Raw genomic sequence first — 19,077 nt, forward strand, 5'->3', positions numbered from 1 at the left:
AAAGATTTTAATCTTAATCAGGTTTATTGTCACATCACAGGTTTAATTAAAAAAAGTGGGTGAAATGTGTGTCTATATACTCACACTAGTAGGCTACCTGAGATAAGATATGTGCATGAACATAGCAGCAATGTATACTGTGCATGATATACTTATGGACGTTAGTTAAGGTGCTTGGGGAAAAAAAGTAAAAAGTCAGTGCGTTATACACAGGATTACGGTGCAAAATGTCAGTGTGTGTCGACCGCATAATCCACATAGACTGACATATAGTCAGCAAGTAGTGCCATGAGGAAGAGCAAAGAAAAATAGCGGGAAAAGGAAAACTTCTTGAAGTCACTTGTAGGCTACTCATGTAATCCACGGGTGGGTCCAAGGAAAAGCTAAATCCAAGTCATGTGTCCCTGGTATAATCCACAGGAAGAAATACAGAAAATAAAGAAATATATTTTGTTCCAGGGACCCAGAAGCAAAGATTTGAGTTAAAATGTTTGCACTAAAAACATAGTCCTTAAGCTCTTTGTCGTCAAGCATTGGGTCCTGGAGAACACAGCGTTTGGTACAAGGTCCTGGAGATGATCTTGTGAACTTCTTCCTGCTGGAGGGCTGAAGATCCAAAATGGAAGTCCATCTTTGGAGTTGCTCTGTGTCCTCAAGCATTGGGTCCTGGAGAATGCAGCGTTTGGTATGAGGTTTTGAGATGATCTCCTGAACTTTGGACTGCTGAAGATCCAAAATGGCAGTCCTTGAAGCCTTGAAGAAAAACAGAAGAAGAAAAAAAGAATTACAATTATTTCTTTTCAATTATAACACAGGGGTCTTTGAATACAAAAAGACAAAACAATGCCCTGTAAGTAGGCTACAATAAGGTTTGCTGTTTTCTGCAGGTCTAGCCCACTCTATTAAGATGCAAATAGCTTATGTGAATACTGTGAGTGTATTATGCATGTGCGCTTACCTTTTATAAAAACAGGATCAACATTACAGAAACTAATGCTTAGTTCTCCTAAAAGATGAGCTGCAACATCAATATTATGTGGAGAATTTACCCTGTTGGAAGAGAAGAACCGTGTTAGTTTTTAGTCATGTGCAATTTTTTTTATCAGTTAAAACATTTCACCAGGACAGGAACTCAATCCACAGGCCTACCTCCCCCCACTATCCCCCACCACAAATCAAATTGGTGGGGCTTGGTCTCCCCTCTTACTAAAGCATGATTGTGATATAGTTGAATTTGGTTACTTACACTTCTTTTGGATTGAATTTGTGGTTATTCTCCGAGTTGTGTAGACGCCTCACAGCCTCCTGTAAACAGCATGATTATAAAAGGTCAATTTGAGGAAATCAATGCTTTTGGCAAACCACCAAAGGAATACCAAAACACTCGCCCCAAACACAGTCACCCGGGCGCAAATCCGGCACATATCCGATAAAATCTCTACCTGGTATTCCCCCTAAAATGGTGGCGATCGTGTTTTGGGGTGAGCCTTCCGGTTGCCCACCAGAACATTAGTTACACTTATTTTTCTACAAGCAACTCATACAAAGAATTTTCTAGATAGTAGACACAGGGCCTATATAGTCAGACATAATTTCACTTACCGCAAGGTTGATGTTATTTGCTCTTTGGTGCAGGCAGAGGCAGCAGCGTAGACAAAGCATCATCCCGAGCAGCGTTGCTCTCGACCAGCTAAGAGGACCACCTAATAATTCTGTTCTTCTCGGAGTCGAAGGCTGGCGTCTGCGAGGACTCGAAGCAGCACCCGATGCATAAAATAAATCTCTACTCGTGTTTGTTGCCATTTTACTCACAAATTAAACAAATTCATCATGCAGTTAATAGTTTCCAAGCAGAGTTCTCTAACAACAAACTGCTATCCTGTAAAGCCAACTTGGTGCCTTGGCTAATACATGCCCCCGTGCTGTGGCTAGGGTTGCCAGATTCTGTGAGAGAAACAAGCAAGCAGGTCTAGAAAAACAAGCCCAATAGAAGCGATTATGGGTCACATGACTCACATGAGCACTTTAAACCTACCAACTGTATACATCGGCTATTTGAAGATGGCAGATATACAAGCTATACAAGATATACTCGTGATGCAACTCGTTGTGAGCTTGTAGACTGCTATTTTCAAATAAAATTCTTGGTGCAAATTTATTATAAAAAAAACCTGGCAACACTGGCTCAAAGACATCTCACAGACACGGTGTGAAGAGGCGGTGCTCAGGAGTGAAACATGAAACAATAGGAACATTGAAACCATCGACACCTATCATGCAAATGTTGTGTCTGCATGTAATGTAATCTAATCTCTATCCCCCAAAATACAAACGAAAACACACATAAAGTAGCCTTGTTTGTGATATGGGTAAAAAGTACAACACATTTTGGTATCAAAATGTGCTTAAAGTACCAAAAGTAAAAGTCCTAATACGTTTGAAAGTAGCGTGTGAGCTTGTTGATGTATAAAATAAGGCTAAAGTGGTTAATGTATGTTTTATAATGTAATCATTTATATCTGCAAAGTAACTAGTAACTAAAGTTTTCAAATAATAGTAATTGGAAATACTTCAGTAATGTAAAATGACCTCAAAATTGTACTTAAGTACAGTACTTGAGTAAATGTACTTAGTTACTTCACACCACTGTTTGTTGTACAGCACCTTGTGTAACAGAGAGGACCTCTGTTACTACAGTAACCTTGGTTATTAGTGTTTATTCAATCATTTTTAAACAGGGACATTGGTGGAACAAGTACTCAACTGTTCTGCTTAAGTAAAAGTATCAATAAGTGGTGTTCTAGCAACTCAAGCTTTGATGTACCCCGTTTGGACCCAACTGCCGAGTTGCATCCTCACCCAGACCGGCATTTCTTTGGGAGGCCTGTCGAGATTTGGAATTTGCAAGGTACACGGACGGATTGTGCACCATCATTCCTACCGATTGAAAGAATAGCATACAGATGTGTTTACAGTGCCACAACTGTACAGTTAAGCCAGATCAAAGAGAAAGTATCAGTAGTTAAACCACTGTGCACAGTAGTTGAGATTTAGACCCAAGACCTGATCTGTGTGTGTGTGTGTGTGTGTGTGTGTGTGTGTGTGTGTGTGTGTGTGTGTGTGTGTGTGTGTGTGTGTGTGTGTGTGTGTGTGTGTGTGTTAGACCCAATACCTGATCTCTGTGTGTGTGTGTGTGTGTGTGTGTGTGTGTGTGTGTGTGTGTGTGTGTGTGTGTGTGTGTGTGTGTGTGTGTGTGTGTGTGTGTGTGTGTGTGTGTGTGTGTGTGTGTGTGTGTGTGTATATATCTCTCTCTCACAGACAGACAGACAGACAGACAGACAGACATCTCACTCATTGTTTTTTAATCAGTCATTGTGCAATAGTCTGTGTTTCTCTCTCTCTCTCTCTCTCTCTCTCTCTCTCTCTCTCTCTCTCTGAGCCCCCCCCTCTATGAACCCCACACCTCCCATTGTTTGAACAAACCTCTAATTTACATGTGTAAGGAAGATTCCCAAGCAGAGAAAAGAGAGACGTATATCCAGGTATCTTAAAGGCATTTTAAGGTAAACAGTCCTCTCCCGCATTCATTGAAAAACTCCCACCTATCATTTATGTTGGGTGGGTGTATACCTTGCCCATGTATCCAGGTATATCACCTTTTTCACCCAGTGAAAGCAATAATAACAGCATGGAGACTAGGGGGTTGGAGCTGGTGGAGATCAGGTCTGTTTGTCTCAGCTTCTCCAAGACACTGGCAAGGGCTGGGCTTTTATAGCCTCCTGGAGGCACCGGCCCCAGGTGCTCTCCAATCACTAATCAGCCCCACCCTGCTTCCCTATAGGGCAAGAGTTAATACACAGCAGAACCCACAACCACCCAGACTAATACATGTATGGGGCATCACATAGGGGCAGATGAATAATTGTCATAAAACTGCAATATTCATTGGCTCATTAAAGCTTCATTTTTTCACTTATGGAAAATATTTTGCATACGTTTGTCGGCATAGGTCCAAAGTTCATGTGTAAAACGTTTCGTGCAGATTGCTCAAAAATCCCAGGAGGAGATAGGTTTTAACTGTTTTTCATATAATTCAAAATGGTGGGAGATATAAAGGTCAGAGGTCAAAAGTCAGAGTGTGAAAGTTGTTAGGCATGAGGAGACGCATATGTGTATTGAAGTTTCATGGCTGTAGGTCAAATAGGGCATGAGTTGTACCTGTTCAAAGTTGGCATTTTTCAATTGAGTGCTATAGCGCCACCTTTTGACGAAAGATTGTGAGAATTATTTCTTGATCGTTTTTCATGACCATCTACCATATGGCCGAGTTTCATAAAAAGCGACAGCACGGTTCAGCCAGAACTGCCAAAAGTGGCAGAAGAAGAAGAAACGGAATAATGCCAATAACAAAACGGGTCCATGCTGGAAGCCTGGCCCCGTAAAAAAATTAGATCTGATAATATGTGAGACTTGTGGGTCTCGAGCTAAAACATTTGTGAACCCCTGCTTTAGAGATAATGCAGAGTGGCTTTGAACTCAATGTGATCCTACAGGATCGGTAAAGAGGTTTCTCTGTGTGTCTTCAGGGCTGAAGGTGCGTGAGGTGATGATCAACGTGTCCCGTCAGCAGGTGGAGGACTTCCATGGTCCAGAGGACTTCTGGTGTCTGTGTGTGGCCTGGAGCCACCTGGGCACCTCCAAGAGCCGCAAGGCCAGCGTACGCATCGCCTGTGAGTCTCTGCTGTGTGCTGTGTGTTTGTGTGTGTGTGTGTGTGTGTGTGTGTGTGTGTGTGTGTGTGTGTGTGTGTGTGTGTGTGTGTGTGTGTGTGTGTGTGTGTGTGTGCGTGCGCGTGTCTCTGTGCTTGCGTGCGTGCGTGCGTGCGTGCAGGTGTATCCACAGCTGTGTGTGTGTGTGTGTGTGTGTGTGTGTGTGTGTGTGTGTGTGTGTGTGTGTGTGCGTGCGTGCGTGCATCTCTGTGTGTGTGTGTGTGTGTGTGTGTGTGTTTAATCCATTCTTTTTTCCACTCTGTGTCAGATCTGAGGAAGAACTTTGAGCAGGACCCCCAGGGCAGAGAGGTGCCTCTCAAAGGCATGATTGTCTTACACTGCCGTCCACCAGAGGGAGTGCCTCCTGCAGAGGTAATGAGGAAATTTAGTTTCTCTCTCTCTCGCTCTCTCTCTCTCTCTCTCTCTCTCTCTCTCTCTGGAGACGGCCCATCCAGTACCACCCTGACAAGCACTTGGAATTGTAGGAGGTGATAAATATTGTGAAAATAGCAGATCTACAAGCGCAAAGCGAGGCGTTGTGAGCTTGTACAGTAGATCGGCTATTTTCTCAAAACATTTGTCAATTTGGCCAATGTTTGACCAGTTTTCATAGTTTAGTTTGTTGATTACTTTTGATGCAGTAATGGTGCTTTTTATTTTCTTTCTTAAATGTTTTTGAGGTATTAAAAAGGGTCCTGACCCACATGCTGAAAACCAACGCAATAACAGAACAGAACAGGCAGTCAACATTTGGCGAGAGGACTCGCTGTTTGACGCTCCTATGCACTCCCTATACGCTCCTACCGATTTGCTTTGGATTCCTTCACAATGCCCCTTAGATGGTGTGTGTGTGTGTGTGTGTGTGTGTGTGTGTGTGTGTGTGTGTACGTATGTTGGTATGTGTATGTGCTCGCACACACACACACACACACACACACACACACACCCATCTGTGTGTGGGGGTACAGTATGCGTGTGATGAATGATTCAACTCACACAAATGGAGCTTCGCTGTAGCGCTCCCGTGCTCCTGCGGTCACCAAATAGACAGAATCCTCATGCATTCATTAATGTGACTCCATCTGACAAAGACAACGCTTACAGTAAATAATGCGGAGACAGAACGCAGCTCGCAGGAGAACGGCCACATATTCCCCTGCAGGAGCTGGAAGGAGGTGAAAGGCTGAGAGGTCATATATTATATACGCATGTGAAACATTTCACTGATGGAAGTTCAATAGGCTCTATGCACAGCAGCCATATTATCATTTCCTTCACAGGTGTTACCAATGATACTAATGATACTAATGAAGGCTCTGTTCCATTTAGTGTAGCACAGTGGTTTCCACGACCCCCATAACTCTGAGAGTGTACAAATGGAACCAAATGGACCCGTAAGGCTCCATTTGGTTCCATTTGTACACTCTCAGAGTTACACGCCCGTAAGAAGTGTTTCCAGTGAGCCAACATGCACAATATCAGCACCCTGACTCTGTTTGACCAGAATAGAACAGAGCCTTCATTAGTATATTGGTAACACCTGTGAATTTCTTCACAATGTGGCTGCTGTGCATAGAGCCAATTACATGTTGACTAATAATAGCACATTATGATCAGTAGAAACTAAATATTGCATTTCAATCAGTCACTGCTGTTTATTGGACCATATTTCATTTGACTCCGAGAGTGTACAAATGTGTACGTTTTGTACACTGAGCCACGATGGATAAATTAACCCTGAGGATCTGTGGAAATGCATTTGGATTCTGAGACACATTTTCGATCGGTCACGGCTGTTTATTTTCCATCTTTCAGTGATTTGCATATCGTCACGCGGCGCCAAAGCTTTTGATGCTGAACTAATGTAAACAGAACGCAGTTTGAGATGACAGTACAAGTGCAGTGGACTGCTGTGTAGATGTGTCTATATGCATATGACAGTTTGACTGTTAGATGTGTCTATACATATGAAATTGTGTGAATGTAGACAGTGGGGGAAAGTAACTAAGTACATTTACTCAAGTATGTACTTATGCACAATTTTGAGGTATTTTTACTGTACTGGAGTACTTCCAATTTTCAATAATTTTACTTCAACTCCACTACATTTCAGAGGCAAATATTGCACGTTTACTTCATTATAATTATTTGAAAACTTTAGTCACTAGTTACTACTTGAAAATAGCCGATTTACAAGCTCACAACGCGTCACAAATATTTTCAAAGGATTTGTATACATTTTATACTTTGAAATGTGACCTTCTGCATAATGAGTACTTTTACTTTTGGTACTTCAAGTATTATGTTGATGCCAATACGTTTGCACTTTTAAATTTTGAATACCGGACTTGTACTTGTAACAAACTATTTATACAATAGGGTATTGCTAAAGTACTAAAGTAAAAAATCACACCCAGTGTGAAGTGGGCGGTGTGGTCATCACAGTGGTCATCACAGTGGTCATCACAGTGATGGAAACTCACTTAAAAAAGAAAGTGCTTTTTTTTAATTGCATAGTCCTATTTATAGGTTAGGTTATTAATTTCATCATGTGTCTCGCTAGCCAATCACAGTGCTGAATAGAGCCAGCCAATCACAGTACAGCTAGGGGTGTACTAATGTAGGGGTGTACTAATGTATGAGCCAATCACAGTACAGCGAAGGGTGTACTAATGAGGTGTCCCAACCCCACTTATAGGGGCGGCTACACCGCCCAAAAATGTGATTACTTCTTCCATCACTGACTGTAGACGTATCTATGCATAATATATAGTGTGACTGTAGATGTATCTATGCATGTGGAATAGCTTGTGACGCGGCATGCTGTTTGGCGATGATATGACAGTGTTTACAACACACTTCATTACATAAAACAGCTATATTGCTCTTCTTAGGAGAAATGTTAACAGACGTGGGAGAGCTTTTCCTCTACATCTATCTAACATTCTGTCATGTGGGATTTCACTGGACTGTTGCCTAGGATGTTTTTACCATGTTTCTTTTCATGGCGCTGACAATCACTCGGTAACATTTCCCCCCGAGAACCTGTTTTATGCAATAGTCAGTGGTGGACAGTAACAAAGTACATTTACTTGAGTACTGTACTTAAGTAAAGTTCTTGAGTAAATGTACTTATTACTTTGCACCACTGCACCTATATGGCAGAGAGAGAATCATCACTGATTCACAAACGTTGAAGCGATGGTGCCATTTAAAAATATGTAATTAGAGACTCTCTTTTTCATACAGTAGAGGTCCGGGCCACTACGCGGCCCTCACATTTGCCGATCCGACCAATATGTCCGAGTCAATGTGTTGGGGGCTTTGTCAGAGTACCCATTGTACCTGTCTGTCTGTGTCACTTTTATGCCCATAAATGGAGATGTCTGCATCTGTCAGTCCTTGTCCCTTTTTGCCCATATATGGAGATCCCTGATGTCATCAGTATATGCCCATACCACACTCCCTTCAGTCCTTGTCGCTGCGTGCGGCGAGTTTGAAGTCGGTCGGTCAAATGTATGCACATGACCATAAATGGACATAGCGGTCGGATCTGTGGCTCTGGACAACCGCATCTCATTATCTGTCAGTCCTTGTCCCTTTTATGTCCATAAAGGAGATCGCTGAGGTCATCAGTATATGCCCATATATGGGCATGCCCCTTTTTGAGCCCTGATTTGTTTGCGGCTGATGCCATGACAACACATTGGGGTTAGACAACACACACCATACTGTATTTGGGCATTGGGAACTCCTTATATGGTTATGACTGTTTCAGAGTGTTTTTTGAATATAGCATGCAATAGCATTTAGTTTATGTCAAAGAGAAAATATGTTGTTCCCTATCAGTGTGGTAAAAACACTCATTAAACATCACATTAAAAATCACGGTTGGTGAATAATTATATATATACTAATTAATTAGGCTTAAAGAAAACAATTCAAGAATAATTTTGAAATTAACGGTAGGTTAATTGTCAGGGAGGCGATCACACACATCGCTCAAAGGAAACTTTACAAGCGGAGCGCAAGACGAAAGAGACTTCTGAATAATGAAAGAGAAATAATAATACAATTGTTTCACAATAATTAGGCCCACATTAACTGCCCCAGTCTGCTTTAGTAAGTGTGATTAATCATTAAGTTGGCTCGTCCACAGTCATTTGAAGTGCTTAAAATGTCATTATTCAGGGATAAACATAACGTTTCCAGAGACGAAGTGGAGATAAAGCAAAGAGACTGCGAGGGATTAGCCGCTGTTGGGTGGAAACGTTGTATGTCTTAAACTGTCACGTTTAAAGGAATAGTTCACGCAAAAAAATACTTATTTTCCATCAATTACACACCCCATGAAGCATTTTTGGAGACTCTGCCGGTCATCAAATTATTGGCTCAGGAATGCGACAAAAACAAACACATCTCCATAAATTCAAGGCTACACGGGTAGGGATGGAGCTCGAAAACCGGGTCTATTATATGCGGGCATGAATTTATCGAGACCCGGGTATCGATAAGCTTTGGGCTTGTCGGGCCTGTTATCGAGTGCAGCGGCCCATGACGTCATGTCCAGAGGTGGACGGAGAACTCGACCCCAGTACTTGGGTAAGAGTACAGAGTACACCTGGTTAAATTTACTCCGCTACAAGTAAAAGTAGCTCAGTCAAAATGTTACTCAAGTAAGAGTAAAAAAGTACTTGCTTTTAAATATACTTAAGTATTCAAAAGTACATGCTTTTAAAAATACTGAAGTGCAAGTAAAAGTAAAAGTAAAAGTACATTTATTATTTCTTATTTTTCACATCAATGAATTGCTGTAATTTTTTATATGGCTTTTATTTAAGTCACAAGTCAAATTAGTGCAGCATTGTTTCAAAACGAGTGAACTAAATTAATATCTTTATAGCCTAGTGGTGCAGCATAAAATAACCAAATAACCACAAAATATTAAATTTAAATATACTGTCTTGAACAAACAAAAATATGTCTAAAACCTCAACAATTCCAATGCAACAAAATAACTCCTCATCTAAGCCAGTGGTTCTCAACCTTTTCGGGCCGTGATATATAGGCCCAAAATAATCATATTTGAACTGGGGACCCCCACCCTGATAAGCACTTGGAATGTAGGAGTTGAGGCATTCCATTTAGTTTGACTCAGTACCACAGATAAATACTGTGAAAATACCCGATCTACAAGCTCACAACGCCTGCGCCTTGCGAGCAAGGCGCAGGCGTTGTGAGCTTGTAGATCAGCTATTTTCAAAATGTTTGCCTCTGTCTTATATTATTTGACAATTTGGCCAATGTTTGACCATTTTTATAGTATAGTTTGTTGATTACTGTTGATGCAGAATGGTCTTTTTCATTTATTTTCTTTTCTTTTCTTTAGGTATTAAAAATGTGTTAAAAGTCCTTAAATTGTCACTTCACTGTCATCTGGGGACCCGGGACCCGACCTACAGGTTGAGAACCACTGATCTAAGCAGTAGCAGTGATGTTAGGTTTTCAATGTAGTTAGTGGCTGCCAGAAACCAGGAGTGGTCATTTGAATGGGTCCCAGCCCAGGGACACTTTGTGATTCTATGAGTCCCAATAAAATAAAAACGTTTCCCCATTCAAGGCGCATGCATTGTTTTCAAGGCGAATAACAAAAAAACATGTCACTCTTTGCCTTTCAAGAATATTCAAGGCAAAAAAAGTACCATATGTCACTGCTACGGTATGTGCTAAATACTAGTGCTAGCCAAAACTCAGGTGAATTTGATAGTATTAAACTCTCTAAAGCGATCCAAAATGTTGTGCTTACCTCGACAACAAGTGTTGTCCCTATCTACTTCAATGGACTACTTTGTTTGGGCTGTTAGCTGGATTATTTTTTTAACAGTGTGTGTGTGTGTGTGTCACGCACTGACGTGTGCACACACACACACACACACACACACACACACACACATCATTTCGATGCCATCACGGTCCGCCAAAAGTACATTTTAGTCGAGTAAATCAACTGTAGATTTTAGTCGACTGAAATCTTATGATATTTAGTCGACTAAAACTAGACTAAATGTAAAACATTTCAGATGACTAAAATATGACTAATATGAAACAGAATGTTATTCAAAAGACTATGACTAAAACTAAATCAAAATGTGTCAAAATCAACACTGACTGGTACAGTATGTTTTCAATGTCCGTGCTGACACACAGTAAATCCTGACCTCCACTAATAACCACTTAATCCCTCTATATACTTGAGTTTACCGGGGTCCCCCAGGGCTCTATACTGGGTCCGCTAACTAATTCCTCTAACCCAAATCTCTTCAGCGAAAATAGACGATCTATACAAGCTATAGCTAGAGCTGGTGGATCTGCTCATTGCACCACTGAAGAATGCTTTCCCCAGAATATGGACGATAGGGTTCATGTGATCATGGTGGAGCTGGATGCCTTTGGTCTATAACAGACACAACGATAGAACAAACACAGCTACTATCTGCTTCAATCCATGCTCTCATCATAAATTCCCTGTCAGGAATGTCATCCTCTGTCTTCCTAATTCTCCTCACACACAGCTCTCCCATTCATTCTGAACCCCACCATGCTTCCTGTTTTTCTGCATCTCGGGTCGATCCGCTTGTCTCTCCCAATTTACCCCCCCCATGCCCCCCCCCCCCCCCCCCCCCCCCCCCTCCCCCGTTGCCCCAGATTGCATTCTCAAATTCTCGGCTGCCCCACCACGAGAGAGAGAAGATTCTCTTGTCTTCTCAAAGTGGAAAATAGTTTGAGATGAAATGTCAGGACGGTGGTGATGGCACCGCACAGAACCCCTCAACACACACACACACACACACACACACACACACACACACACACACACACACACACACACACACACACACACACACACACGTCCTGCCTGCAGCTTGAACTGACAAAGACTGAGTGGAGCACATGTGGATGTTTTTTTCTGTGCGCGACAGTGTTTTTGTCATCGTTCGGCCGTGTGTGCGTCAACGTTCGGCTGTGTGCGTACGGGCGCACGCTACAGGGAACATTGGATAGGGTTCCTTCTTTGACGAATACAACGTGTGGCCAATTGCATTTTAGTCTAGTTTTAGTCGACTAAATACGCCTGGTAGACAGCTTTGGTCCAGAGGACCTTTTGGTGAAGTTTGCCTTGGCTGATGTAATGTGCGGTCACTGTGATGTAGTGGTCCTGCGCTATGCTAGTCCATCCATCACTTGTAATGGCTACCTTGGCCACATTTGCTAGATCTGTGATGACATTCTGTCACTCCACTTCATGCCATGCAGGGATGAGGGTGTTGGACAGAGCGGCCCTGCAGAGGGGGTGTAACGTGGATTGAGGGCATTTGTCATCTCCCTAAACCATGGTGACTCCACTGTTGAAAAGGAATGCAGCCCTTTTACCACAAACTTAGTGACAGCCCTGTGGCACTCGTCCACTTTGTCAGGTGCCATCTTTTTGGAAGCCAGAGTGAAGGGCGTTTGGGCCAATTTGGGGTCGGGGTGGAGGTGGGGGACTGGGTGGGCGTGGAGGTGGAGGTGGGGGTGGGGGTGGGGCTGTAGGTGCAGCTGTGGTCTTGCTGCATGCTGGGGGGAGCTTGGGCTGACTACCATCTAAAATTAAATGAAGATGACAAAAGATTAACATTTGTGCCCGTCATTAAAACAACCATTCATTATGTGCGATAACTTTGTGTTAAATGGCTTTATATTTATAAATATAGTACTATAATAATTACTAAACATCTCTTCAGCTCTTTACAAACAGAAAATGCATCTTTATTTTTTCTATTTGTTTTTCTTTGTTTTAAGTAACTAAAAAAATATCCCTTGACCGTAATTTATACGTCATCGTACGACGGTGTGTCACACACCAAAAATAGCCGACCTACAAGCTCACACCGCGTCTGCTCGCATCACTTTGTGAGCTTGTAGATTTGCCATTTTCGGCGTCACACATTGAATATGTCACGCTACTAGTCATTCATTCATTCGCAGGGAGCGATATATTATAACTATGGCGGGGAAATTTGAGTTTCCTCAACGGATTATTATCAATTGGATTATTAACAGAGACTTGCTAACATGCTGGGCTGCAAGCACCACATACCTTGGGTAGAAGAGGAAGGTTGCTCCGCTGTGGTAGCCGACGGCTTCGGTGTTGTTTTGACTCGTCGCAGATAAAAACTCCACTTCCTTATTTCTCAGAGCAGCGCTGGGTGGCGGGTACCAATTCAATACACTTTTAAGTCGTCATCATGTTAGTGCCAGTGTGGGTGATTAGATTTATTTATTGATCGGCTCTTGTTTTGATAGTTTAGACATGACCAGAGGTGGACAGTAACAGAGTAAATTTACTTGAGTACTGTACTTAAGTACATATTCTGAGGATCTGTACTTTACTTGAGTATTAGATTTCTTTGATACTTATTACTCTTACTCTAGTAGATTTCCAAGACAAATATTTTACTTTTACTCGAGTAAATTTCTAGGAAGGCTGAAAAGTACTGAGTACTTTTAGGTTGGCTGGTTGTTGTTTTAGGGGGAAAAAACAATGCACAATATGTGGCGAGGTTGTTTCATACATAGGTGGTAACACTTCAACAATGCAGAGGCATCTGTCCATCGTGCATCACATAAAGCCGTGATACCTTTGCATGTCTGCGACAAGTCAAAACAACACCGAAGCCGTCGGCTACCACAGCGGAGCAACCTTCCTCTTCTACCTAAGGTATGTGGTGCTTGCAGCCCAGCATGTTAGCAAGTCTCTGTTAATAATCCGTTGAGGAAACTCAAATCTCCCCGCCATAGAGTTATAATATATCGCTCCCTGCGAATGAATAAATGACTAGTAGCGTGACATATTCAATGTGCGACGCCGGAAATGGCAAATCTACAAGCTCACAAAGTGATGCGAGCAGACGCGGTGTGAGCTTGTAGGTCGGCTATTTTTGGTGTGTGACACACCGTCGTACGATGACGTATAAATTACGCTTTTAAAGTGACAGTACACAAACAGTTTCTACAATATTATTCTCCAAAAGTAAAAAGGTCACTTGCCTTCTGTCTGTGAAAAATACTGTATATGAAGGCCATGGTAAAATGTAGTTCAAGGGTCAAGGGATTTTTTTTTATTTTTTTATTTTTTTTAATTTCTATAATTTTTATCCCCCGATTTTGTAACCCACATTTTTTCACCCAGTGCCAATTGCCTATGTAATCCTGGGCACTACCTACCCTCTGCCAGCCTAGGGAGAGCCCAAGCTGAAGCTCATGCCTCCTTCAATGCATGAGGAGCAAGCAGGCCGCTTGTTATCACCCGACAGGGGGGAGATTCCCTGGTTGGACATAGCGCGTGGAAGGAACACGTTATTCCAACCAGTTCCCTTCTCCTCCATCAGGCGCCCCGGCTGACCAGGGGGAGGCAGTATAGTGACCAGGATTACTACATGTTTTTGTGAGGGTATTAACTACCCTAGGAGACACGGGGAGAACATGCAAACTCCACACAGAGTAGGCCCTTTCACCAACCCCACCTAGGGTATGGGCGCCGATGACGTGGAGGAGAGAACACGCCCCCAGCGTCCCTGGCGGGAATCGAACCCAGGACCTTCTAGCTGTGAGGCGACAGCGCTACCGACTGCGCCACCGTGCCCCATATTTTTGTAGTTACTTAAAACAAAGAAAAATAGATAGAAAAAATAAAGATGCATTTTCTGTTTATAAAGAGCTGAAGAGATGTTTAGTAATTATTATAGTACTATATTTATAAATATAAAGCCATTTAACACGAAGTTATCGCACATAATGAATGGCTGTTTTAATGATGGGCACAAATGTTAATCTTTTGTCATCTTCATTTAATTTTAGATGGTAGTCAGCCCAAGCTCCCCCCAGCATGCAGCAAGACCACAGCTGCACCTACAGCCCCACCCCCACCTCCACCTCCACCCCCCGACTTTGGCCCAAACGAACTTCACTCTGGCTTCGCACAGAATGATACTGGACGTCAAAACCAGGTGGAACTCTCTGTTCCTGATGGTTGAGAGATTCCTCGAACAGTATCCGGCTGTCCAAGCTGCAGCAATAGACCAACGGAGAAGAAAGCCGATGGAGAAGGACAAACTGGATAACATCACAGATGAGGACTTCACCAGAGCAGAGCAGTTCACCAAGGTGATGAAGATCCTGTACACCTCTACAGTGTGTGTATCAAGTGAGAAAAGCCCCACATGTGGTCAGATCCTTCCGATACTGGAGAAACTGAAGGAGCACTTCACAGTACTGGAAGGAGACACTTTGTTTGTGGCTGGCATTAAACAAAAGATTTGGACTGACCTCTTTGCACGTTACCAGGCGGACAAAATCAATGCGTTCCTGGAAGAGGTGACTGCGGTGGACCCCAGGTTCAAAGCTTAGAGTGACAGAGACTCCACCTGGGACCATTTAGAGAAGGCTTATAGCAGCCAATGCCACAGAGGCAGTGCAGTTCCCAGACCCTGAGGACAGTGACACAGCCCAGGAGGAGGCAAAGTATGACGATGATGACGGCACACTGGTCTCAGAGGAATTAAAGGCTCCTGTGGTTGCAGTCACTCCACTAGTACAGCCTAAGAAGAGCGCCTTGGAGGAGCTGCTTGCAGAGGAGGAGCAAGAGCTACACACCATCCAGCCAAACAGGGTGACCACCACTCAGAGTGTTCACCAAGAGATTATTCTTTACAGAAACCTACCTCCAGTCTCTATGGCAGAAGACCCTGTCCTGTGGTGGTGGGGAAAGAGAGACACCCTGCCCCTGCTAGCTGAATTGTCTGACAGCTACCTTTGTGTTCAAGCCTCCTCCACCCCCTCAGAGAGGGTGTTCTCCACTGCTGGTGATACCATCAGCCTGGAACGATCCAGGCTCATGCCTGACAAGGCAGACATGCTAATCTTTCTTCAGAAAAAACACCTAGAGCTGTGCTTTTATTAAAAGAGATTATTTTTGTTCTGTAAAACATTTTTTTTGTTTATTTAATTTTATTTAGTTGGAAGGAAGGAAGGAACTGAAGTAATTTGTTGGACATTTATTGTATTGCTGCTGCTTATATATAATTTTTCTATTGTCATAGTTAAAATGATATTGAAGCCAGGGGATCTGTGTATTTTCTGTTTAAAAAAAAACCAAACAGTAGCATTATTTATTTAAGGCTTTCTTGTTTGAAATCAAGCAGTAACTCACAGTCTAAGTCTAAGAGCTGTCAATTATTTTTTGCTTTTTGTTTTGGAAAGCATTTATATGTTATTATGTATTTCCTTTGTTGTTGAATATAAGTTTTTGTTGGACATTTAATGCTGCTGATTTCTTTTCAAATGAATGTCAAGAAATATACTGTATATACAGTAGAAATGTAAAGACAAACTCACTGTCACTCACAACAACTGGCCAATAAAAAAAAGGTTCTATTCAGAATGTATAGTCGTCTCACGTCTTTCCACAAATAATAGAAAAGGATCAATAATGGGCTCAATAGAAGCTCGGCTCAATAAGCAGGATCGATAAGGTGCTCATTATTAATAAAAATGAATGAGCTCCATACCTAGCGATGAGTAGGCGATATACTGACCTACCCACGATTTATCAGACCATTCATTGGTCGTAATCATGAGCTACTGCACCTACTCGGAGGCGGAGCAATCCCCACAACATGATTTACGATTCAGTGCCTATCGGTACATAACTCCAACGGCGCTGAGTCGGCTCAAGCGAACGTCGCAACGTTCGGGACGGCAACTCGCTCGCTTTAGCTCGCTCGGTGGTCCCTCACGTGGTTCCAGTTCTCTTGAGAATGCGCGCCTCCGTCATGGTCCGAAACCAAAACCAAAACCGAACTTTTAAAGTCATCTCCGTCGGTAGGTCAGTATGTCTTGATAACACCCAATTAATGGTCTGATAAATCGCGGGTAGGTCAGTATGTCGCCTACTTCGCCCATTCATTGGTCTGATAAAAGGTGATAATGTCCCATACAATGCATGGATAGCATCCGAATGGGGTGGTTAAATCATTGCATCTGAACTCAATCATCCTGGTTATTAAATCATGACATCTGAACTCAATCATCCTGGTTATTAAATCAGGACATCTGAACTCAATCATCCTGGTTATGAAATAGTTACGTCTGAACTCAATCATCCTGGTTATGAAATCATTACATCTGAACTCAATCAATATTAAATAGTTACATCTGTATGAATGTGTATTTTTCCTTACTTCAATCTGACAATACTTCGCTGCAAGCTATTATTTGTCAAAATTATTGCCACAGCCCATATAGAACCACAGACAGAAATTATTTTATCCGTTTTAACACTGAAACTATGTGTCAGATTATTAGGCCTACTATTACTAATATATATATATATATATATATATATATATATATATATATATATATATATATATATATATATATATATATATATATATATATACTATTTGCCTCTATTGAGATGAATGAGAGTCCAGGCATTACTTCTACTTTGTTACTTTATTTAAAGAGAGTAAAGAGTTAACATCACATGGCAGCTTAAGCAGGACAAGAGACAGAGTTCAACTCTGAATAGATATTTATACCCAGTGTGTGAGCACATGCATGCTGTTTTCTATAGGCTTGTGCACGAGGTGTGTGTGTGTGTGTGTGTGTGTGTGTGTGTGTGTGTGTGTGTGTGTGTGTGTGTGTGTGTGTGTGTGTGTGTGTGTGTGTGTGTGTGTGTGTGTGTGTGCGTGCGTGCGTGCGTGCGTGCGTGCGTGCGTGCGTGTGTGTGTGTTGAGATCCAGATGTCTAAACAGTGTGTATCCTAGGTGTGTGTGTGTGGGCATGCAAGGATGTGCTTGTGCACATATGTGTGTGCGTTACAAGTACTGAGACTGTGTGTGTGTGTGTGTGTGTGTGTGTGTGTGTGTGTGTGTGTGTGTGTGTGTGTGTGTGTGTGTGTGTGTGTGTGTGTGTGTGTGTGTGTGTGTGTGTGTGTGTGTGTGTGTAAATGTGTGTGTGTGTGTGTGTGTGTGTGTGTGTGTGTGTGTGTGTGTGTGTGTGTGTGTGTGTGTGTGTGTGTGTGTGCTAAATTAAGTTAGGTAAGACCATATAGTGGTCAGCTAAGGTCAGAAGACCCATGGGAACTGGACATCTGGACACCCATGATTTCTGCAACTAATCTAGAATCTCTACTTACTCAGCTAGTATCAGTTATAAGGTTGACCACAGTAGGCCTTCATTAGTAATGTGCATGGTTACATTGTAGTGTGAGTGCATTACAATATGGGTACTGGTATATTAGTGTATAATGGTATATGATATTATGTATGGATACATGTATGTAAGTACAAAGACTGTGCTGTTTAGATCACTGTTGCATCATTGACCATCAGAGCTTCCTGTGCATGTGTTCAGTGGGGTATGGGTTTTCGAGGCCTGTTCTTTGTGTGATTCAAACCAGGAACTGTGAGTCCTTAAAGGACGACTTCACCGATTTTCAACTTATCTTCATATAATTGGTCCTCACTAATACTCATGATAAAATGTTTTTAAAAAAATCTACTCGGTCTGTGTCTCAGAGGAGGGCTGTGGACAGTTCAGAGTCCCGTCTACCAGTGACATCCTCAATGGGGAATCCAAGCTAATAGAAACTGCTGCTTTCTATTCCTGGAAAGTTGCAATGCAATAAAAGAAGCCATTGTTCTCGTGTTAATACAAATCTAAATAAGAAATGTGAAATCTTGTTGGAAAAAAAAACATGCCTAACGATGATGGCACTGGTAGACAGGTTTCTGGACTGTCCACAGCCCTCCTATGAGACACAAACCAAGTAGAAAAAAATGGTACCAAATTGTAACATTTTATCATGAGTATTAGTGAGGACCAATTATATGAAGATAGGTTGAAAATCGGTGAAGTCGTCCTTTAATGTGTGTTCACCTTAGGTATTTCTAGAATTATGCTATTTTAATATACCACAAGCCATAATGTTTTAAAAACATAGCAGACCTACAAGCTCACAATGAGTCGCATCCACGACGCGTTGTGAGCTTGTATGTCTGCTATTTTAGGCACGGGACACTGTCGTGCTGCAAAGTATAAATTAGGCTCTAGCCCTGAGTGAACAGCAGCAGGAGCAGAGAGAGAAAAGATGCATCAACAGTGAAAAGTTGAGAAACAGTGAAAAATACTTTATTTTAAACACAAGTAAGACCCAGCAACGTTGTTGTTGTAGTTAATACAGCGCAGAAGCTTTCTTTAATTACA

The 19,077-nt window shown here is 42.1% G+C and overlaps 1 protein-coding gene across 1 annotated transcript in view; it reads left to right on the plus strand.

Annotated features, from left to right (window-relative positions):
- LOC311034546 (netrin receptor UNC5D-like) overlaps positions 1 to 19,077 on the plus strand; it is a gene marked incomplete at both ends in the record, with an annotated part of 179,271 nt that overhangs the window by 71,648 nt on the left and 88,546 nt on the right. The window contains 2 exons of the mRNA XM_084042426.1: positions 4,587 to 4,730; positions 5,036 to 5,139. Of these exons, the coding sequence (XP_083898552.1) occupies positions 4,587 to 4,730; positions 5,036 to 5,139 (248 nt within the window). The remainder of the gene's footprint in view (positions 1 to 4,586; positions 4,731 to 5,035; positions 5,140 to 19,077) is intronic.

This window comes from Gymnoscopelus microlampas, assembly GCF_963454915.1.
Source record: "Gymnoscopelus microlampas genome assembly, chromosome: 19".
Classification (NCBI taxonomy): domain Eukaryota; kingdom Metazoa; phylum Chordata; class Actinopteri; order Myctophiformes; family Myctophidae; genus Gymnoscopelus; species Gymnoscopelus microlampas.